Below are 19,726 nucleotides of genomic sequence, written 5' to 3' on the forward strand. Positions count from 1 at the left end.
CACACTAGCAACAAGACCATCTTTTCAGTTTTTGAGACAAAGTGTGACAGTGATCCTCAGTGTTTTACTGTGGACTGATTAGCAATTCCAAATGGTGATTCAGGACATTAATCCAGATGTATGTTCTGCAGAATTTGTCAGTAACTTTCTTCACAGGTAAGTAACAGAGTAAACATCCAGAGATTCACCAAAACATGTTTAAAGTGGCTGTTCCTGCATCTTATATATCTGACCACTGAGGACACCATGGTGTATCAATCTTTGATTGAATCAAAGTGAGATGTGAGTCACTTTCCAGATGCAATCCTATCTGCAAAGGGACTTGGAATAGTGAAAATGGTGCCAGTCCTTTAAGTGGTGTTCATAATCATCAAATATAGACAGGTCTAAAAGGAACTGTTATGGGTGAGAGATTAATAATAAGAGAGCCCAAGCAGTGGACAAGGGAAAAACAATACAAATTAATAAAATAATAGAAAAATGATATACATCAATATGTCCATTTATTCAAGGAAAGCTTCTGCACAGACATTGCATCAGATCAGCAAGTATTATGATCCTCATATTAGTTGAACTTAGGAGAATAAACTCATATTATCTAATTATAATATTATGGAGCACAGACATTTGTGTTTGGATTATAAGAGGAGGATATCTCAGTTACTATTCAATTATATTACTTAAGTAGGCATGAAATCCTATGCATTGCATCAACAGCCAATATTCTGTCATATGAAATTCAGCATTATACACATTACCCAGCACATCTGGGGTTCTGAAATGCCAAGATACAACTGTCTAGCACTCTGGATTGTAGGGATAACTGTTCCTCTATAGTAAGGAGTTGCTGATGCCCTGAGGACACTGCCCTGTGAACTGAAAATTCACAGGACTTCACATGGATTCTGACTAATTATGGAAGAGAGAACATGCATTTAACTTTTTCTTCCTCTTTTTATCCTGAAATATTAGGTGTATCCAATTTGTGAACCCAAAGTTAGAGCATAATATACTTGAATGTTCTGTGTTCATGTAGTGTGTATTGTTGTTTTATTATGAGTAGTTATACTTCTGATATTTAAATATACATTATTACATATCCCTAAACAATGCTATTGGTTTCTCTCATCCCTGGGATAACATTCCGTATTCTGTCCTTCATTAACGAAACGTTAATTCTGAAAGCTTTACAAGCACATGCCCTGCCTAGGAGAACACTGGATTGGAAAGTTACACATACAGAAGTAAAGTTTTCTAAGCACATATATTCTCCACCCATTAGGTTCTTGTAAATGAAATTTCTTCTCTCATCCCATCTCATTACAAGCATGGGAATGCAGTATGGTAAACAGATTGAGTTGCATGATACATTTGCTTGATTTCCTTCTCAATGTGATTTTTTGGAATTGTTAGCTTTTCATGAGTGCTACTCTAGTTCCTCTTCTTCCTGTTGACTCCTGTATGTGATTGTCCTAGGAATTCACACATGGATACATGGGGAGATGCATCTTCCCTTAAGACTCACTGTTGATTTTTTTGTCCTCAGTGCTCTGGCCCAACTATAGCCTGATAAAGGCAAGAAAGACCCCGATCTCTCCTGTTAACACCTCATTACAAGTGGGACCTGCTAGAGCCAGATCCAACTGCCACAAGGAGAGAGTAGGCTTTGAGAGGATCATTGATGATAATGTAGAAACAACTTTAATTCAGTCTCTGAGTTATCAGCCATCTTCTATAGGTAAACAAGAGCCATTGCTCCATATAGCTATGTCCTCTCAGCAATGGAGTTGTAGGTATATGTTACTGCTCAAGACAGACTGGACACCATCAGGTTAAGCCACAAGAAATCTACCTGCAGATCAGTTGAGGACCAGCAGGGGGCAGAATGGGGCTAAGAATCCCAGTAGACAGATATTTTAGGGTTGAATGAACTCTGTATCCTCTGTGATTTCCATTTTTGAGTCCTTTTCTTTTTTCTTTTTCTATTTTTTTTAGGAGTTTTTTTGGTCAGAGACACAGAACAATTTATTTGCTTTTTTTTAAATCAAATCTGCAAATGTTATTTAGTTCACAAACAAATTATTGAGGAAAATCGCATCTATTGACTTGTGATTGAGATATAATGATTTTGTGTTCAAACGCAGTGAAGATTCTTCACTAAACTCTCCAAAGATTCATGTATTTTTATTTTTTATTTACTTATTGTATATTTTTAAAGAAAAATCACAAAATGCATTTACATCACTGATTCCCTCCTCAAACTTATGACAGCTCTTTCATCTTAAACTGAACTACCCAGCTTTCGTTCTTTCTTTAGAATGGAAAAAATGGAACAAAATTAAAGAGGGATTGAAAACATATCAATAATTAAACACATACATACACACAAGCACAAAATAAAACTGTAAAATTGTACCTTGTACCTAAACATATATATATATATCTTTACACATATACATATGTATATGTTTATATATATACATATATACATATATATGTAAAGATATGTGTGTGTGAGTATATATATTCTATGCATTTTTCTTTCGGCTTCTACAAATTCAACACAAAAAATATTCAAATTAGTAAATTGCATGAAGAAAACTTGAAGCACTTGTCATGTGGACTCAGGTGACCCCATTCTGCATATTTTCCAGGTCCATTCACAAATTTTAGACTTCGTAATTCATGTTTTACTATGAGAAGTGTTCCACTGTCTATACATCCCACATTGTCAATATCTATTTGTCTTTTGTTACAAATCTAGGTGGATTCAATTTCCCAGATGCTGTGATTGGATCAGCAATAAATATGTATGCGCAAGTGTCTCTGTAATAGTGTATAGCATCATTTGAGTACATGCATGTATAAGTATGGCACTACATAGTTTTGTTTACTATTTTTGGTGACATTCTCAAACTGATTTCCAAAGTCACTACACTAGTTTACACTTACATCAAATAATCTTAATTATCATTAACAAATTATCATTTTCTAATTAATATTATCATTAATATTCTTGTTTATTGTCATCTCACTGAAGTCAAATTGGAACATTAAATTTCTGGGAATTTTCATTCATTAAGTAATTTATTCACTATGAATCTTTCTGGTCCTCCTCTCACCCATTTTCTCCCCTATCCCCTTCTCCTCTGAGAGGGTGGAGGCCTCCCCTCTCTGGATATCTCCCTACCTTGGCACATCAAGCTTCTGAAGTACTAGGCACATTCTTCCCAGTGCAGCCAGACAAGGCAGACAAGTTAGGGGAACAGCATCCACAGGAAGGCAACATCTTTATGTACAGTTGCACTCTATTGGGGGACCTACACTAAGACTGAGATGCACATCTGCTACATATGTTTAGGGTCCTGTTAGCCAAAGACTATGGTAGAGGACATAGAGAAACCAGCCTTCTACTGACCAGGATATTCTACCTGCCACCTAGGGTTTTTGTGTGTGTGTGCAGAACAATGTCATGCAGTTTAAAAGAAGTACAAAGACATCAGTGATGTTTTATACTTTGCCTAAACTTGCAGTCTAAATATCAGGCTTCAAGAAAGATGTACCTGTTAGTACATGACTCTTACACTGTGCCCAAGTGTTTTCTGATTGTAGTTGTTGTCTATTGCATAGGAATGACCTCCTCCCAAATAAACATAGTCAAAAGCCCATGGCCTGAGATGACAGAGGCCATAGTTGACCCCAGTTGTATTGTTGAAGTTCAAGATGTCAAAATGCCTTATAATACTTATGTTTATAAAATAGATTATTGCTGCTCTCAGCCTTGACCAAGAAGCTTCTGTGTTCAGTGTATAAAGATTGATGCAGACATTCATGACTAGTCAATGTGGTTAGAATGATTACAGAATCCTCAGACACAGATTTGTTATTGATATGTACTTTCCAACATATTAACTGTATTAATGACTATTTGCAAGCATCATATGAGTATCTCATTAGTAGCTCTTATATATTGCATTCTTACATACAATTATGTATTTCAATGCAATCTAGTGTATAAATGAGTGTCTAGCATAATAGAGAAAAATAGGATATTCAAGAGATGAAAGAGTAGAAATTATGAGTGAAATTAGCAGTGTGAAATATTCATTTACACAAAAATTCTAACCAGATGTAAAAATTGTTATTTTTTTTTTCAGAATGAGTTTGCTTAATTTTTGACATTTTTATTCAAGTGTGAAATACATCAGCATCATTTTCACCCCACAGTAACCTTCTGGTTTCCATTAAGAACTTCTAGTAAATCTCTCCCATCTAACTGACCACTTTTATTTCAGTAACTAACAGTATATGGAGTCCAATCAGTGCTGTGTATATATACATATTTGTGTCATTCACTAGTATATAAGGAACAACTCAAATCCTTCCAAAGAAAAAGAGAGTATATTTTCATCATTTATCAGGTGCCAATAGATCTGAACCTTGGTGAGTATTCTTGGAAGTCACTCACCATCATGTTGTAATATTTTAAAAATATGGCTACACTTTGTTTAGTGGGGCAAGCCTCAAGCACCTGCACCAAGGTGGATGTGTTAACATGAGAGGGAAATCCATCTCTCACAGTTTACCATGCCGATCTAAGCAATCAAAATTTTGTGTCTAAGCTTACAATTGTACACACTTGCTACTCAGCTATTTCACATATGTTCTCTGTCCCAGGTGTGGTCTGATGTCAGGAGAGCCTGTTGTCTACTATCATTATGTTTTTTGCTACAATTTTTATTTTCCGTAGATTATCTCTTTGTTTTAATTAACATGCAGTGTATTAAGGTTCAGTTTGGCCACCCCTCCTTTTTGACAGCATTTTATCTTCCTTCTTAGATCTTGGATAAATATGCACATTATGATCGGATATTTTTATTTACATTTCAAATATTTTCCCCGTTGGGATCCCCTCTCCCATCACCCCTCTCCTTTCTCTATGAGGGTTTTTATTCACTCACCCACCCACTCCTGTCCTCCTCCACTTGCATTGTAGGGGTTCAATGGAGCATTGAACACCCTCAGGCCCTAGGGGCTCTCCTTCCACTGATGTCCAACAAGGCCATCCTCTGGCAATATATGACCTGCGCCATGGGAAGCTCCATGTGTATTCTTTGGTTGGTGGTCCAGTCCTGGGAGCTCCAGGGGTCTGGCCTGTTGACACCATTGTTCCCTCCATGGGGCTGTCATTAATTTTTTTAGAAATGGGAAGTGCAAGAGCTGGCTCCAACTTCCAGCAAGGAGGAACCTGGTTTCAAGAGAGACATTATAGTAATATTGGCACAACTTAAAATCACTGATGCATAAACCATCATCTCCAGGTGAACTAGAGTAATTTCTCTCTTCAGTAGAACTCTGTAAATGCTGAAGTTACATGGATAAATTTTTCTTTTTCTTTTTTACAAAATGTTTTTTTATTATTTTTATACACTCCATATTTTATTCCCCCTCTCTGCCAACCCCTGTCCACCCTCTGACTGTTCCACATTCCAAACCTTCTCCCCTCCCCCTGTCTCCACATGGATGTCCCTACCCCCACCCCACCTGACCATTAAACTTTCCGGGGCTTCCAGTCTCTTGAAGGTTAGGAGCATCATCTCTGAATAAGCACAGACCTTGCAATCCTCTATTGTATGTGTGCTAGGGGGCTCATGTCTGCTAGTGTATGCTGTTTGTTTGGTGGTCAGTGTTTGAGAGATCCCAGGGGTCCAGATTAATTGAGACTGCTGGTCCTCCTACAGGGTGACGCTCAACTTCATTTACCCTTCCCTAATTCAACTGTAGGGGTCAGCTGCTTCTGTCCTTCAGTTGGGTGCAAATATCTGCGACTGACTCTTTCAGCTGCTTGCTGGGTCTTCTGGAGTGCTGTCATATTAGGTCCCTTTTTGTGAGCACTACATATCCTCAGTAATAGTGTCAAGTCATGGGAGCTCCGCTTCCCCTGGATCTTACTTTGAGCCTTTCTCTGGATCTTCTTTTCCCTGAGCTCCTCTCCATTTCCATCCCTGACATTTGTTCAGACAGGTACAATTATGGGTCAGACTTATGACAGTGGGATAGCCTTCCTCTCCCTCATTTGAAGCCCTGTTTTCCTGCTGGAGATAGGCTCTACAAGTTCCCTCTCCCTACTGTCAGACATTCTTTTTTTGTGTAGGCCATACTTTATTTTTTAAAATTATGTCTGTTATTTATTTACACTTCAAATGTTGTTCCCTTTCCTGGTTCCCCCCTCCCTTGAAAATCCCATAAACCATCTCCCCTTCCCCAATCAACCCACTCCTGCTTCCCTGTCCTGGTATTTGTCTACACTACAGCATCAAGTCTTTCCAGGACCAAAGACCTCTCCCCCATTTGGTGTCCAAGAAGATTTTCCTCTGCTTCCAATGTGTCTGGCACCATGAGTAGCTCCAAGTGTACTCTTTGGTTGATGGTTTTGTCCCTGGGAGCTCTTGGGGGTACTGGGTGGTTCTTATTGTTGTTTCTTCTATGGTGCTGTAAACCCCTTCAGTTTCTTTGGTCCATTCTCTATCTCATCCATTGGGGACCCTGTGCTCAGTTCAATGGCTGGCTGAGAATTTCCTCCTCTGGCCAATTTTCATAGGAAAGTCTACATCCCAGGTAAGTGTGGTTAAAGCCCCTGTTTAGAGATGATATAGGCCCTAGTAGACCTCATTTGTATTGCTAATGATCATGTTGTCAAACTGTCATAAATATTTATGTTTATACCCTGTATAATGTCTGAACCTTGGTCACAGAGGATCATATGTGTTGTGTTTAAAGAGTAATTCTCAGAGTGTTGAGAATTATTGATAGAGTATCCATCAGCAGTTGATTCAATGATGCCAGCTTCTCACCCAAGAATCATAAAACATAGAAAAGAATGTAAGATACAGAGAATGGAGTTAAAGGACGAGAAATTTTATCTCCATTTAACATCTGTGATTTTTTTTAGATTGTCTTAATTAATACAGTTATATCCAGTTGCATCCATTTTTCCAAAAGCAATGTAAATTTCTCATTCATTTCTGGTCAAACACACACACACACACACACATGTTAGTGATAAAATCCTTTGTTTACACATTGATAGCTTATATCTATAAATTAGTTATTCATTATAATGCTGTAAAAATCCTTGATGTATAAATATTTAAGCACATTTACTTTTATTCATTTTAGTGAATTTTGAAGTATATGACCTGTGGGAAAGGCAAATATTGCTTGCATTTATCTGAAAGAAAGTTCTAATACATAAAACTTATCAATTTTTGGAATGTACCATCAAAATCAAATTCATCATCATCATCATCTCATCATCGTCATTGTCATCATCATCACCATCATCATGATTTCAAAGCACCATCTGTAAATCCATGTGTTGACAGTGTCCCAAAGTGGAGCAACAGACTCAGGCCAAAAATTTATTGAGAGCTTGTCCCCTGATGTTGCTTCCATGACATGTGACCTGGGTTCATGGAAAGTGTATGATGCACTTCCTCAAAGAGGATTAGGACTTGGACCTGAGCACTCTGCTACCTGACCCATATGCCTTTTCAATTCTTTTTCTCCAGTTTTTCTGATGGACTAGGTTCTTACATAAGAAGTACCTGCTCATGAATATGCAAATTACTTCAGACTATGTGAGTAAATATGGGGATGTTCATACAATGAAAACAACCTATGGTCACTGTCCTCTTCACAGTCACTGAAAACACTGACTCTAGCCCTGGAATGGAGCTGGGTCTTTCTCTTTCTCCTGTCAGTAACTGCAGGTAAGGGGCTCATCAGTTCCAGATCTGAAGAGGAGACAGGACCTGAGGTAACAATGATATCCACTCTGTCTTTTTCTCCACAGGTGTCCAATTGCAGGTCCAGCTGCAACAATCTGGAGATGAGCTGGTGGGGCCTATAGCTATAGTGAAGTTGTCCTGCAAGGCTTCTGGCTACACCGTCACCAGTGACTGGGTGCACTGGGTAAAGCAGAGTCCTGGACATGGCCTTGAGTGGATTGGATATATTTACCCTGCAGATGGTGGTACTAACTACAATGAGAAATTCAAGGGCAAGGCTACACTGACTGCAGACACATCCTCCAGCACAGCCTACATGCAACTCAGCAGCCTGACATCTGAGGACTCTGCTGTCTATGACTGTGCAAGACACAGTGTTATCACTACACCGAGTGTGTCAGAAGTCCTGGAGGGGGAGAAAGCTGCCTTAGGAATGAGATGACTGAAAGATTAGTCTTCAGACCTGCTCAGAAACACAGTCCTATAGAGCCTTTGTCATCTTTGTAAATGTCCATCTATGATTAAAGTGATGCTAGCTGAGGATGAACCTATGGTTCACCATACTTTCCCAATCTCTTCACCAGTGATCACCTCCACTGACATGTTTCTTATTCTGTAAAACAATAAAAGTGGAAATGTATGGTGATGTATGATAAAAATATTACTAGATCCTGAGAGATCAGTACTCTTTTCAATTGTTTGGAATAAAGTATAATATGAATTTGTACTCTAAAATCCAAATCACCAAAATCTGGGCAAACACTTCTTCATAGTCTTAAGTGATCTCAGGTCTGTTACTATCTCTTGCCATGTGTTCCAGCAGAAATTCCAGTCGCTTAGAAGGTGACGAATATTTATATCATAATGCACAGGCATGCGAGTAGGTTGGTCAAAATGTTACTAAATCACATTTCATCAAACTCCTTCACCATCACATTCTATCTACCTGTTAAATTATGCAGGTTCTGAGATTATATGTAGGTGTTTGATGCAGTATTCACTTCCTTCCAAGACTCAGTAGTCATCCCTACAGTCACTAGCCTTTTTAGAACATGGACCTATTCTGATACAGCATCAACTCTCATAGTCCTATTGCTCAACTTTGTTGTATAGAGTATTTGTGAACGCGTGTCTCTATATCCACATGTGTTTCTTTTGATTGTTTTTGGTGACTTTTCTTCTGTTTGTTTTGTCCTATTCCCATTTTTTGCTTTCCCTTTACCTATTTTTGTTTTTCTTTTTTATTACATTTACATACTTTTTGTTTTCTAATTAAATAAAGAAACAGAATCAAGCTGGGATAAGATTGGGAGGTATTTAAACATAGTAAAAGCAATATACAGCAAACCAGTAGCCAGCATCAAACTAAATGGAGAGAAACTTGAAGCAATCCCACTAAAATCAGGGACTAGACAGGGCTGCCCCCTCTCTCCTTATCTTTTAAATATTGTACTTGAGGTACTAGCTTGGGCAATTCGACAACATAAGGAAGTCAAAGGGATACAAATTGGAAAGGAAGAAGTCAAACTATCATTATTTGCAGATGACATGATAGTCTACCTAAGTGACCCAATAAACTCCACTAGAGAACTCCTACAGCTGATAAACAACTTCAGCAAAGTGGCAGGTTATAAAATCAACTCAAGCAAATCAGTGGCCTTCCTATACTCAAAGGATAAGCAGGCTGAGAAAGAAATTAGGGAAATGACCCCCTTCACAATAGTCACAAACAGTATAAAGTATCTTGGGGTGAATCTTACCAAACATGTGAAAGATCTTTACGACAAGAACTTCAAGACTCTGAAGAAGGAAATGGAAGAAGACCTCAAAAAATGGGAAAACCTCCCATGCTCATGGATCGCCAGTATCAATATAGTTAAAATGGCCATTTTGCCAAAAGCAATATACAGATTCAATCCAATAGCCATCAAAATCCCAACTCAATTCTTCACAGAGTTAGAAAAAGCAATTAACAAATTCATCTGGAATAACAAAAAACCCAGGATAGCTAAAACTATTCTCAGCAACAAAAGAAATTCTGGGGGAATCAGTATCCCTGACCTCAAGCAATACTACAGAGCAAGAGTGTTAAAAACTGCATGGTATTGGTACAGTGACAGGCAGGCAGATCAATGGAACAGGATTGAAGATCCAGAAATGAACCCACACACCTATGGCCACTTGATCCTCGACAAAGGGGCTGAAAACATCCAATGGAAAAAAGATAGCCTTTTCAACAAATGGTGCTGGTTCAACTGGAGGTCAGCATGCAGAAGAATGCGAATTGATCCATCCTTGTCTCCTTGTACTAAGCTCAAATCCAAATGGATCAAGGACCTCCACATAAAGCCAGACACTCTGAAGCTAATAGAAAAGAAACTGGGGAAGACCCTTGAGGACATTGGTACAGGGAGAAAATTTCTGAACAGAACACCAATAGCGCATGCTCTAAGATCAAGAATTGACAAATGGGACCTCATAAAATTACAAAGTTTCTGTAAGGCAAAGGACACCATCAAGAGGACAAATCGGCAACCAACAAATTGGGAAAAGATCTTCACCAATCCTACATCAGATAGAGGGCTAATATCCAATATATATAAAGAACTTAAGAAGTTAGACTCCAGAAAACCAAACAACCCTATTAAAAATGGGGTACAGAGTTAAACAGGGAATTCTCACCTGAAGAACTTCGGATGGCGGAGAAGCATCTTAAAAAATGCTCAACTTCATTAGTCATTAGGGAAATGCAAATCAAAACAACCCTGAGATTTCACCTTACCCCAGTCAGAATGGCTAAGATTAAACATTCAGGAGACAGCAGGTGTTGGAGAGGATGTGGAGAAAGAGGAACACTCCTCCACTGCTGGTGGGGTTGCAAATTGGTACAACCACTCTGGAAATCAGTCTGGCGGTTCCTCCGAAAACTGGGCACCTCACTTCCAGAAGATCCTGCTATACCACTCCTGGGCATATACCCAGAGGATTCCCCACCATGTAATAAGGATACATGCTCTACGATGTTCATAGCAGCCCTATTTATAATTGCCAGATGCTGGAAAGAACCCAGGTATCCCTCAACAGAAGAGTGGATGCAAAAAATGTGGTATATCTACACAATGGAGTACTATTCAGCCATTAGAAACAATGAATTCATGAAATTCTTAGGCAAATGGATGGAGCTAGAAAACATCATACTAAGTAAGGTAACCCAGACTCAAAAGGTGACTCATGGTATGCACTCACTAATAAGTGGATATTAACCTAGAAAACTGGAATACCCCAAACATAATCCATACATCAAATGAGGTACAAGAAGAAAGGAGGAGTGGCCCCTTGTTCTAGAAAGACTCAGTGAAGAAGTATAGGGCAAAACCAGAACGGGGAAGTGGGAGGGGGTGGGTGGGAGGACAGGGGGAGAAAAGGGGGCTTATGGGACTTTCGGGGAGTGGGGGGCTAGAAAAGGGGAAATCATTTGAAATGTAAATAAAAAATATATCGAATAAAAAAAAGACAAAAAAAAAATTGGGAGGTATTGGGGAAGGGAAATCAGTATTCAGAGTATATTGCAGGAAGAAACGTATTTTCAATAGATATAGAAAAAAGAGAACTTTAAAAATTCAATAAATAAATAATTCTGATAATATATTTGTTGTGTAACTTTTCTATATGCTCACATGCCCATAATTTATGTCTCATGTCTTTGTTTAAATTGTCCAACATATAATCAGAAACCAGGCCTAAACGCATTTAAGGATAAGGCACTTGTCTTATGCATAATTCTAAGGTGTAGTGAAATACATAAGTAAAATGTGTGGGTTTTAGCCTCTCTCATTTTCTCTGTCTCTATGCCTCTGTCATAGTCTCTATGTCTCTGTCTTTGTCTCTTACTCTCTCTCTTTCAATCTCTCTCTCTCTCTCTCTCTCTCTCTCTCTCTCTCTCTCTCTGTATTCTCATTGGTTTGCTTTTATTTATTTTATTTATTTTTATTAGATATTTTCTTTATTTACATTTCAAATGTTATTCCCCTTTCCTGTTTTCCCCTCTGAAATTTCCCTAGGCTCTCCTCCTCCCCCTGTTCATCAACCCACCCATCCCCTCTTCCTTGTACTGGCATTCTCCTATACTGGGGCATCTAGCCTTCTCAGGACCAAAGGCCTCTCTCTTCCCTTTGATAACTAACAAGGCTATCCTCTGCTACATATGCAGCTAGAGCCTTCGGTCCCTCCATGTGTATTGTTTCGTTGGTGGTTTAGGCCCTGGGAGTTCTAGAATGCACTGGTTAGTTCATTGTAGAAAATGGTTAGTTTCTCACCTTCATTTAGGTGAGAAAGAGAGAAAGAGAGGATGAGGAAGAGGAGAAGAAGGTCTTGGGAGAGGGAGAGAGGAGAGAGAAGAGTTGAATGTGGAGCTGAAAGTTTTGGAAGAGGGAGAGAGGATAAGCAGAAGCACTTGGCTTGGAGATACTGCAAATTATAAAGGGTCTCATAAATGGCAAAGATGGTAGTGTAGTCTTAAATTTTCCCAAATTAGGCAAAAAGGTTTTATTCATGCTAATTGAGTTGTGTTTAGGTATGAGTCTTGAATTCCTGATCTTTCCAATACTTTTAACATGAAGACATGTTTAATTTTGTTTAATGCCTTTTCAACATCTAATGAAATAGCCACGTGGTGTTTTTCTTTGAGTTTGTTTATCTAGTGAACCATCCCTGACTTTGTTGTATATTGAACCATCACTGCATCCCTGGGATGAAGCCTACTTTATCATGGTACATGAAAATTTTGAGGTGTTCTTGGATTTGGCGTGTAAGAATTTTATTGAGTATTTTTCATTAAAATTCATCAGGGAAATTGGTCTGAAGTTCTCTTTCTTTGTTAGGTCTTTGTGAGGTTTTGGTATCAGCATAACTGTGGCTTCATAGAATGAGTTAGGTAGTGTTCCTTCTCTTTCTATTTTGTGGAATAGCTTGAAGACTATTAGTATTAGGTCTCTGAAGGTCAAAATGGATTCTGCACTAAAACCAACTGGTCTTGGGCCTTTTTTTGCTTGGGATACTTTTAAGAACTTCTATTTCTTTAGGTGTTATGGGACTGTGAGGATGGTTTATCTGATCCTGATTTAACTTTGGTATTTGGAATCTGTCTAGAAAATTGTCTATTTCATCCAGATTTTCCAGATGTGTTGAGTATTGGCCTTTGTAGTAGGATCTGATAAATTCTTTGTATTTCCTACGTTTCTATTGTGATATCTCACTTTTCATTCCTGATCTTGTTAATTTGGGTGATATGTCTTTGTGCCCTCTGGTTAATCTGGCTAAGAGTTCATCTATCTTGTTGATTTTCTTAAAGAACCAGCTCCTGGTTTTGTTGATTCTTTGTATAGTTCTTTTCAGTTCTACTTGGTTGATTTCAGCCCTGCGTTTGATTTTTTTCTGCTGTCTCCTCCTCTGGGGTATATTTTCTTCATTTTGTTCTAGAGCTTTCATGTGTGCTGCTAGTGTATGTTCTCTCCAGTTTCTTTTTGGAGGCACTCAGAGCTATTAGTTTTCCTCTTAGCACTGTTTTCACTGTGTACCATAAGTTTCAGTATGTTGCACCTTCATTTTCATGAAATTGAAAAATGCTTTAGTTTCTTTCTTTATTTCAACCTTGATCAAGTTATTCTTGAGTATGAAATTGTTCAGCTTGTACATATATGTGGGCTTTCTGTTGTTTTTGTTTCTATTGAAGACCACCCTTAATCTGTAGCGATCTGATAGGAGGCTTGGGATTACTTCAAACTTCTTGTATCTGTTGAGGACTGTTTTGTGACTGATTATATGGTCATTAATTGAGAAGGTACCATGAGGTACTGAGAAGAAGACATATTCTTTTGATATAGGATAAAATATTCTATAGATATTTGTTAAATCTTTGGTCCATGACTTCTGTTAGTTTTATTGTGTTTCTGTTTATTTTGTGTTTCCCTGATCTGTCCATTGATGAGAGTGGGATGTTGAAGTCTCCCACAATTATTGTGTAAGGTGCAATGTGTGCTTTGAGTTTTAGTAAAGTTTCTTTTAGGAATGAAGAAATGCATCTTGCATTTGTAGCATAGATGTTCAAAATTGAGATTTCTTCTTGATAGATTTTTCTGTTGATGAGTCTGATCTTTTTTGATGCCTTTTGGTTGGAAGTCGATTTTATCCGATATTAGCATGAGTATTGCAGCATGTTAACTGAGGCCATTTGCTTGGAAAATTGTTTTCTAGCCCTTTACTCTCAGGTAGTGTTTTTCTTTAACACTGAGGTGCGTTTCCTGTATACAGAAAAATGCTGGGTCCTGTTTAAGTATCCAGTCCGTTAGTCTTTGTCTTTTCATTGGGTAATTGAGTCCATTGATGTTAAGAGATATTAAGAAATAGTGATTGTTGCTTCCTGTTATTTTGATGTTATTTTTATGGTTGTGTGGATATCTTCTTTTGGGTTTGTTGAAAGATTACTTTCTTGCTTTTTCTAGGGTGTAGTTTCCCTCCTTGTGTTGGAGTTTTCCATCTATTATCATCTGTAGGGCTGTATTTTTGGAAAGATATTGTGGAAATTTTGTTTTGTCATGCATTATCTTGGTTTCCCCTTCTAACTGAGAGTAATTAAGAGTTTTGCTGGGTATAGTAGTCTGGGCTTTCATTTGTGTTTTCTTAGGGTCTGTATGAGATCTGCCCAGGATCTTCTAGCTTTCATAGTGTTTGGTGAGAAGTCTGGTGTAATTCTGATCGGTCTGCCTTTCTATGTTCCTTGGCCATTTTCCCTTACTGCTTTTAATATTCTTTCTTTGTTTAGTGCATTTGGTGTTTTGATTATTATGTGACAGGAGGAATTTCTTTTCTCATCCAATCTATTTGGAGTTCTGTAGGCTTCTTGTATGTTCATGGGCATCTCTTTCTTTAGGCTAGGGAAGTTTTCTTCCATAATTTTGCTGAAGATATTTACTGGCCTTTTAACTTGGCAATCTTTACTTTTTCTATACCTATTATTCTTAGCTTTGATCTTCTCATTTTGTCCTGGATTTCCTGGATGTTTTGGATTAGGAGCTTTTTGCATTTTGCATTTTCTTTGACTGTTTAGTCTGTTTCCTATGGTATATTCTGTGCCTGAGCTTTTCTCTTCTTTTTCTTGTATTCTGTTGATGATGATTGCATCTACACCTTCTGATTTCTTTCCTAGGTTTTCTATCTCCAGGGTTGTCCCCCTTTGTGATGATGTCTTTATTCTTTCTACTTCCATTTTTAGATCCTGGATGGTTTTGTTCAATTCCTTTACCTCTTTGTGTTTTCCTGCAATTCTTTAAGGGATTTTTTGTCTTTCTTCTTATGGACTTCTTATGGACCTGTTTACTTGTGTTATCTTGTATTTCTTTAAGGGAGTTATTTATCTCATTCTTAAAGTACTCTGTCATCATGAGATGTGATTTTAAATCAGAGTTTTGCTTTCCTATTGTGTTGGGTTATCTAGGGTTCACTCTGGAGAGAGAACTGGGTTCTGATAATGCCAGTAGTCTTGGTTTCTGTTGCTTGTGTTCTTTCCTTGCCTATCATCATCTGGTTATCTCTGGTGTTAGCTGGTCTTGCTGTCTCTGAATGTGGCTTGTCCCTCTTGTAAGCCTGTGTGCCAGAACCCCTGGGAGAGTATTTCTCTCTGGGAGGAACTTAGGTATGGGGAATTGCGTATAGTTTCAGCTCCAGGGTGCAGACAGAAACTGGAAGGAACCTGTCCCTGGCTGTTCCCTGGTTCCAGTGTCCTGATGGCTTAGAGCAGGTCCCTCTTGGACCAGGATTTGAGCAGAAGTGGTGTCCTTACCTCTGCTCATAGATGAGTCAGCAATCCACGGAGACTGGCTCTCTCCATATGGTATTTTCTTATAGATCACTGTGGCACAGGATCAGTTCGGGCACAGATTCATACTGCTCCCTACAACATCTCTCAAATGGCTATTCTTGTATCTAATGTATGTGATATCTGACGACACCATGGTGTATCCATTTTTAAATGAATCAGAATGAGATGTGAGCCAATTTCCAGACATAATCCCTTTTGCATAGACATCCAGAATAGTGAATTAGGGCACAATCCCATAGGTGGTGTTCAGAATTGTAAAAAATAGTTAGGTCCAAGAGGAACAGCTAGGGGTTTATGATTGATGAAAAGAGGATCTAACCAAAGGAGAAGGGAAAATAATTCACAATGAATGCAGAAAATGCTGTAAATCAACATGTCCATTTATTCAAGGAAATCTCCTATACAGACATTGCATGAGATCAGCAAGTATTATGATCCTCATATTAGATTTCTTAGAAGAATAAGCTTATATTATATATTTACAATTGTATGGGGTCTAGACATTTGTGAATGGATTACATTATATGAGGAAGATGTCAATATAAACCCATGCTACATAATTAATCTTTCATTCCTATGCATTGTAACTTATGTGAGTCATTAGCATTCCAATGTACTGAAATATGAAGTACAGCATTATAGATATTATCCAGCACATCACAGGGATTCTGAGCAGGTATGGATGGTAGAACATGCATTTAACTGGTCCTCCTCTTGGTTTCTTGCAATATTTGTTGCATCCAATTTGTTAACCTGAACTTTGAGCACAATATATATGAATATTCTGAATTCATTTTTATGGATTCTTGTTTCAATGTGTAGTTACATTTCAGGTAGTCTACTACATATGCAAACATATTCCTACACAATGGTATTGTTCTCTCTGATCCCTGGTACCATATTCCAAATCCATCTTTCTTTAGTAAAACCTCACCTCCTGAAAAGCTTTAAAAACACATGCACTGCCCCAGAATAGGAGGACCCTGGATTGTAAAGCTACTCAGGTAGAGATAAGGCTTTCTAGGCACACATATTCTCTACCAATTAGAATCCCTATTATGGAAATTTCCTCTCTACCCTCATCCCATTAAATGGATGTTCATGAAGATTGGGAAACAGATGGAGTTGCTGAATATATTTCCTTGATTTCTATCTCCTAATCAAGTTGAATTTCTTTTGGAATGTTAACTTCTCTGTGAGTATCATAGTGGTACTTCCTCTTTTTGTTGTATGTGAATGTTCCAATAATTCATACATGGAAAAACAGGGTTATACATCTTAGACCAAGACTCCTTCTATCTTCTACTGCATTTGCCCAGGTACAGCTTGATGAAGATAACAAAGACCCTGATCTCTCTGTGTACACTTTATTACAAATGGGAACACCTAGAGCTGTATCCAAATGCCAGTAGGAAAGAGGATGACTTTGAGAGTGTCATTGATGATAATGCAGAAAGAACTTAAATTCAGATACTGAGACATCAGTTAACTCTACAAGTAAACAAGAACCATTTATCCCTGCAGCTGAGCCCTGTTAGAAATGGAGTTGCAGGGATAACTTTTTGCTCAAGTCAGACTGGGCAACTTCAGAGTAAACACTGAAAAACTTATCTGAAAAAAAGAAAAGAAAAACCTATCTGCAGGTGGGTTCAGGACCAGTAGGGGGCACAGTGGGACCAACACTCCCCAGCAGAGAGATGTGGTGCTTTTGTGGGAGACTGTATCCTCTGTGATTTCCTTTCTTAACTTACATGTAACTATTGTGATTGACATGTAATGTTTCCATGCTCAAAAACTGTGAAAATTCTTTTTTAAGCATGTCATAGATTTATATTTTCTTGACACACACACACAGACACACATATGAAACATACTCTTCTTGATGAAATCTTCTGTTTACAGATACACAGTTAATTTCCATAATTTATTTATTGTGATGGTGCTGTTAAAATCATTCATGTATAACTCTTTCTGAAGTATATTTAGTTTTCGTTGTTTGGGCAACAATTTTTTAGTATATAACATGTTGGAAAGGCAAATGATACTTGTATGTATTGAAAGGAGGTTGCAAATTCTAATAACTTAGCTCTTTTTTAACTTTGCCATTAGTGTGTCCTTCTTGTAACAACCTGTAAATCTATCTCTTAACTGTGGCAGAAGAGGAGGCACTGTTTCAGGATGCAAATCTTTTTAGAGCACAGGCCCTGATGTTAGTTACATCCATAGCCTCAGCACAATCTCAGAGATGAGGTATGGGATGAACTTCCTCAGACAGAATTAGGACTTGGGACTCTGTGTCCTGATTTTTAAGTCAGGTGTCCCTCAGGTGTCCCTTCTTCTTCAGCAGGACTAGGCCTTTATCTAAGATGTACCCTGCTCATGAATATGCAAATCATGTGAATCTATGGTGGCAAATATAGGGATGTCTACATCCCTCAAATTCATACGATCACTGTTGTCTGTACAGTGACTAAGTATAGAGGACTTCGCCATGGGATGGAGCTGTATCATCCTCTTCCTGGTGGCAACAGCTATGGGTAAGTGGCTCACAGCAGCAGACTTGAGATTCTGAGATACTCTCAGGTGACAATGATATCCACTCTGTCTTTCCTTCTACAGGTGTCCACTCAGGTCCAGCTGCAACAGTCTGGGCCTGAGCTGGTAAAGCCTGGGGCCTCAGTGAAGATTTCCTGCAAGGCTTCTGGATACACATTCACTGACTATGAGATGTCCTGGGTGAAGCAGAGTCATGGAAAGAGCCTTGAGTGGATTGGAGCTATTAATGCTTATGGTGGTACTGGTTACAATGAAAAATTCAAGGGCAAGGCCACACTGACTGTAGACAAATCCTCCAGCACTGCCTATATGGAGCTTAACAGATTGGCATCTGAAGACTCTGCAGTCTATTACTGTGCAAGACACAGTGTTGCAACCACATCCTGAACATGTGAAAAAACCTGAAGGTGCAGGAAGCTTCCTGTGACTAATATGACTCAGAGAAGATTATCCTGAAGACTTGCTGAGATGCAATCATTTTGATAGTCCATTTTTGTGTCTCTTTTTTAGAGACCTCTGGTGCAGTTTATTAACTTTGCAAAAGGACATCTCTGAATTCTTTGATGCTGATTTAGTCTGCTCCTAAAGTACCCCACACTTTGTCATTCTCTTCACCAGTGACAGCCTCCATTGACATTCTTCTTTAATAAAACAAAAAAGGATAACTGTGATTATGCATGATAAAATTATCTTTGGAATCTAAGAAAGACTAGCACTTTCATTGGAATAGCTGGGAATAAATTATAGTATGAATTTGATCTGTAAAATCCCATCAACTTTTGGGCAAACTACAAAATATCGTCCTAATTGAGGTTACCCAGTCACAAAAGAACACACATGGTATGGACTCTCTGATAGGTGGATATTAGCCTAAAAGCTCTGAGTACCCAAGATACAATTCACAAACCACATGAAACTCAAGAAGAAGGAAGACCAAAGTGTGGATGCTTTGGTTTTTCTGAGAAAGGGAACAAAATACTCATAGGAAATATATGGAAATAAAAAGTAGAGCTGAGACAGTAGGAAAGGTCATCCAGAGACCATCCCATCTGGGGATTCATCCCATACACAGTCACCAAACTATTGTGTATTCCAAGAAATGCTTGCTGAAAGGAGACCAATATGGCTCTCTCCTGAGAGGCCCTGTCAGCCTTTCAAATATAGACGTAGAATCTCTCAGTCACTCATCGGACTGAGAGTGGGTTCCCAGTGGAGGAGTTAGAGAAAGGACTGTAGGAGCTGAGGGGGTTTGCAACTTTGTAAGAATAAGAACATCAACCAACCAGATCCCCCAGAGCTCCCAGGCACAAAGCCATCAAACAATGAGTACACATGACTCCATATGCATATGTAGCAGAGGATTGCCTTGTTAGGGATCAATGGGAGGAGATGTACTTGGTCCTATGAAGGCTTGGTAGATGCCTCAGTGTAGGGGAATTGAGGATGGGGAGGTGGGAGTGGGATCGGTGGAGGAGCACCCTCATAGAAGCAGGGGGAGGGAGAA

General features: G+C 38.6%; 1 gene segment (V, D, J or C); it reads left to right on the forward strand.

Annotated features, from left to right (window-relative positions):
• LOC127686834 (Ig heavy chain V region 108A-like) overlaps positions 1-18,890 on the forward strand; it is a 142,880-nt gene extending 123,990 nt beyond the window's left edge. The window contains 1 exon segment of the V gene segment in view: positions 18,298-18,890. Within this exon segment, the coding sequence occupies positions 18,298-18,609 (312 nt within the window).
• Positions 18,891-19,726: the final 836 nt, after the last annotated feature.

This window comes from Apodemus sylvaticus, chromosome 6, assembly GCF_947179515.1.
Source record: "Apodemus sylvaticus chromosome 6, mApoSyl1.1, whole genome shotgun sequence".
NCBI lineage: Eukaryota > Metazoa > Chordata > Mammalia > Rodentia > Muridae > Apodemus > Apodemus sylvaticus.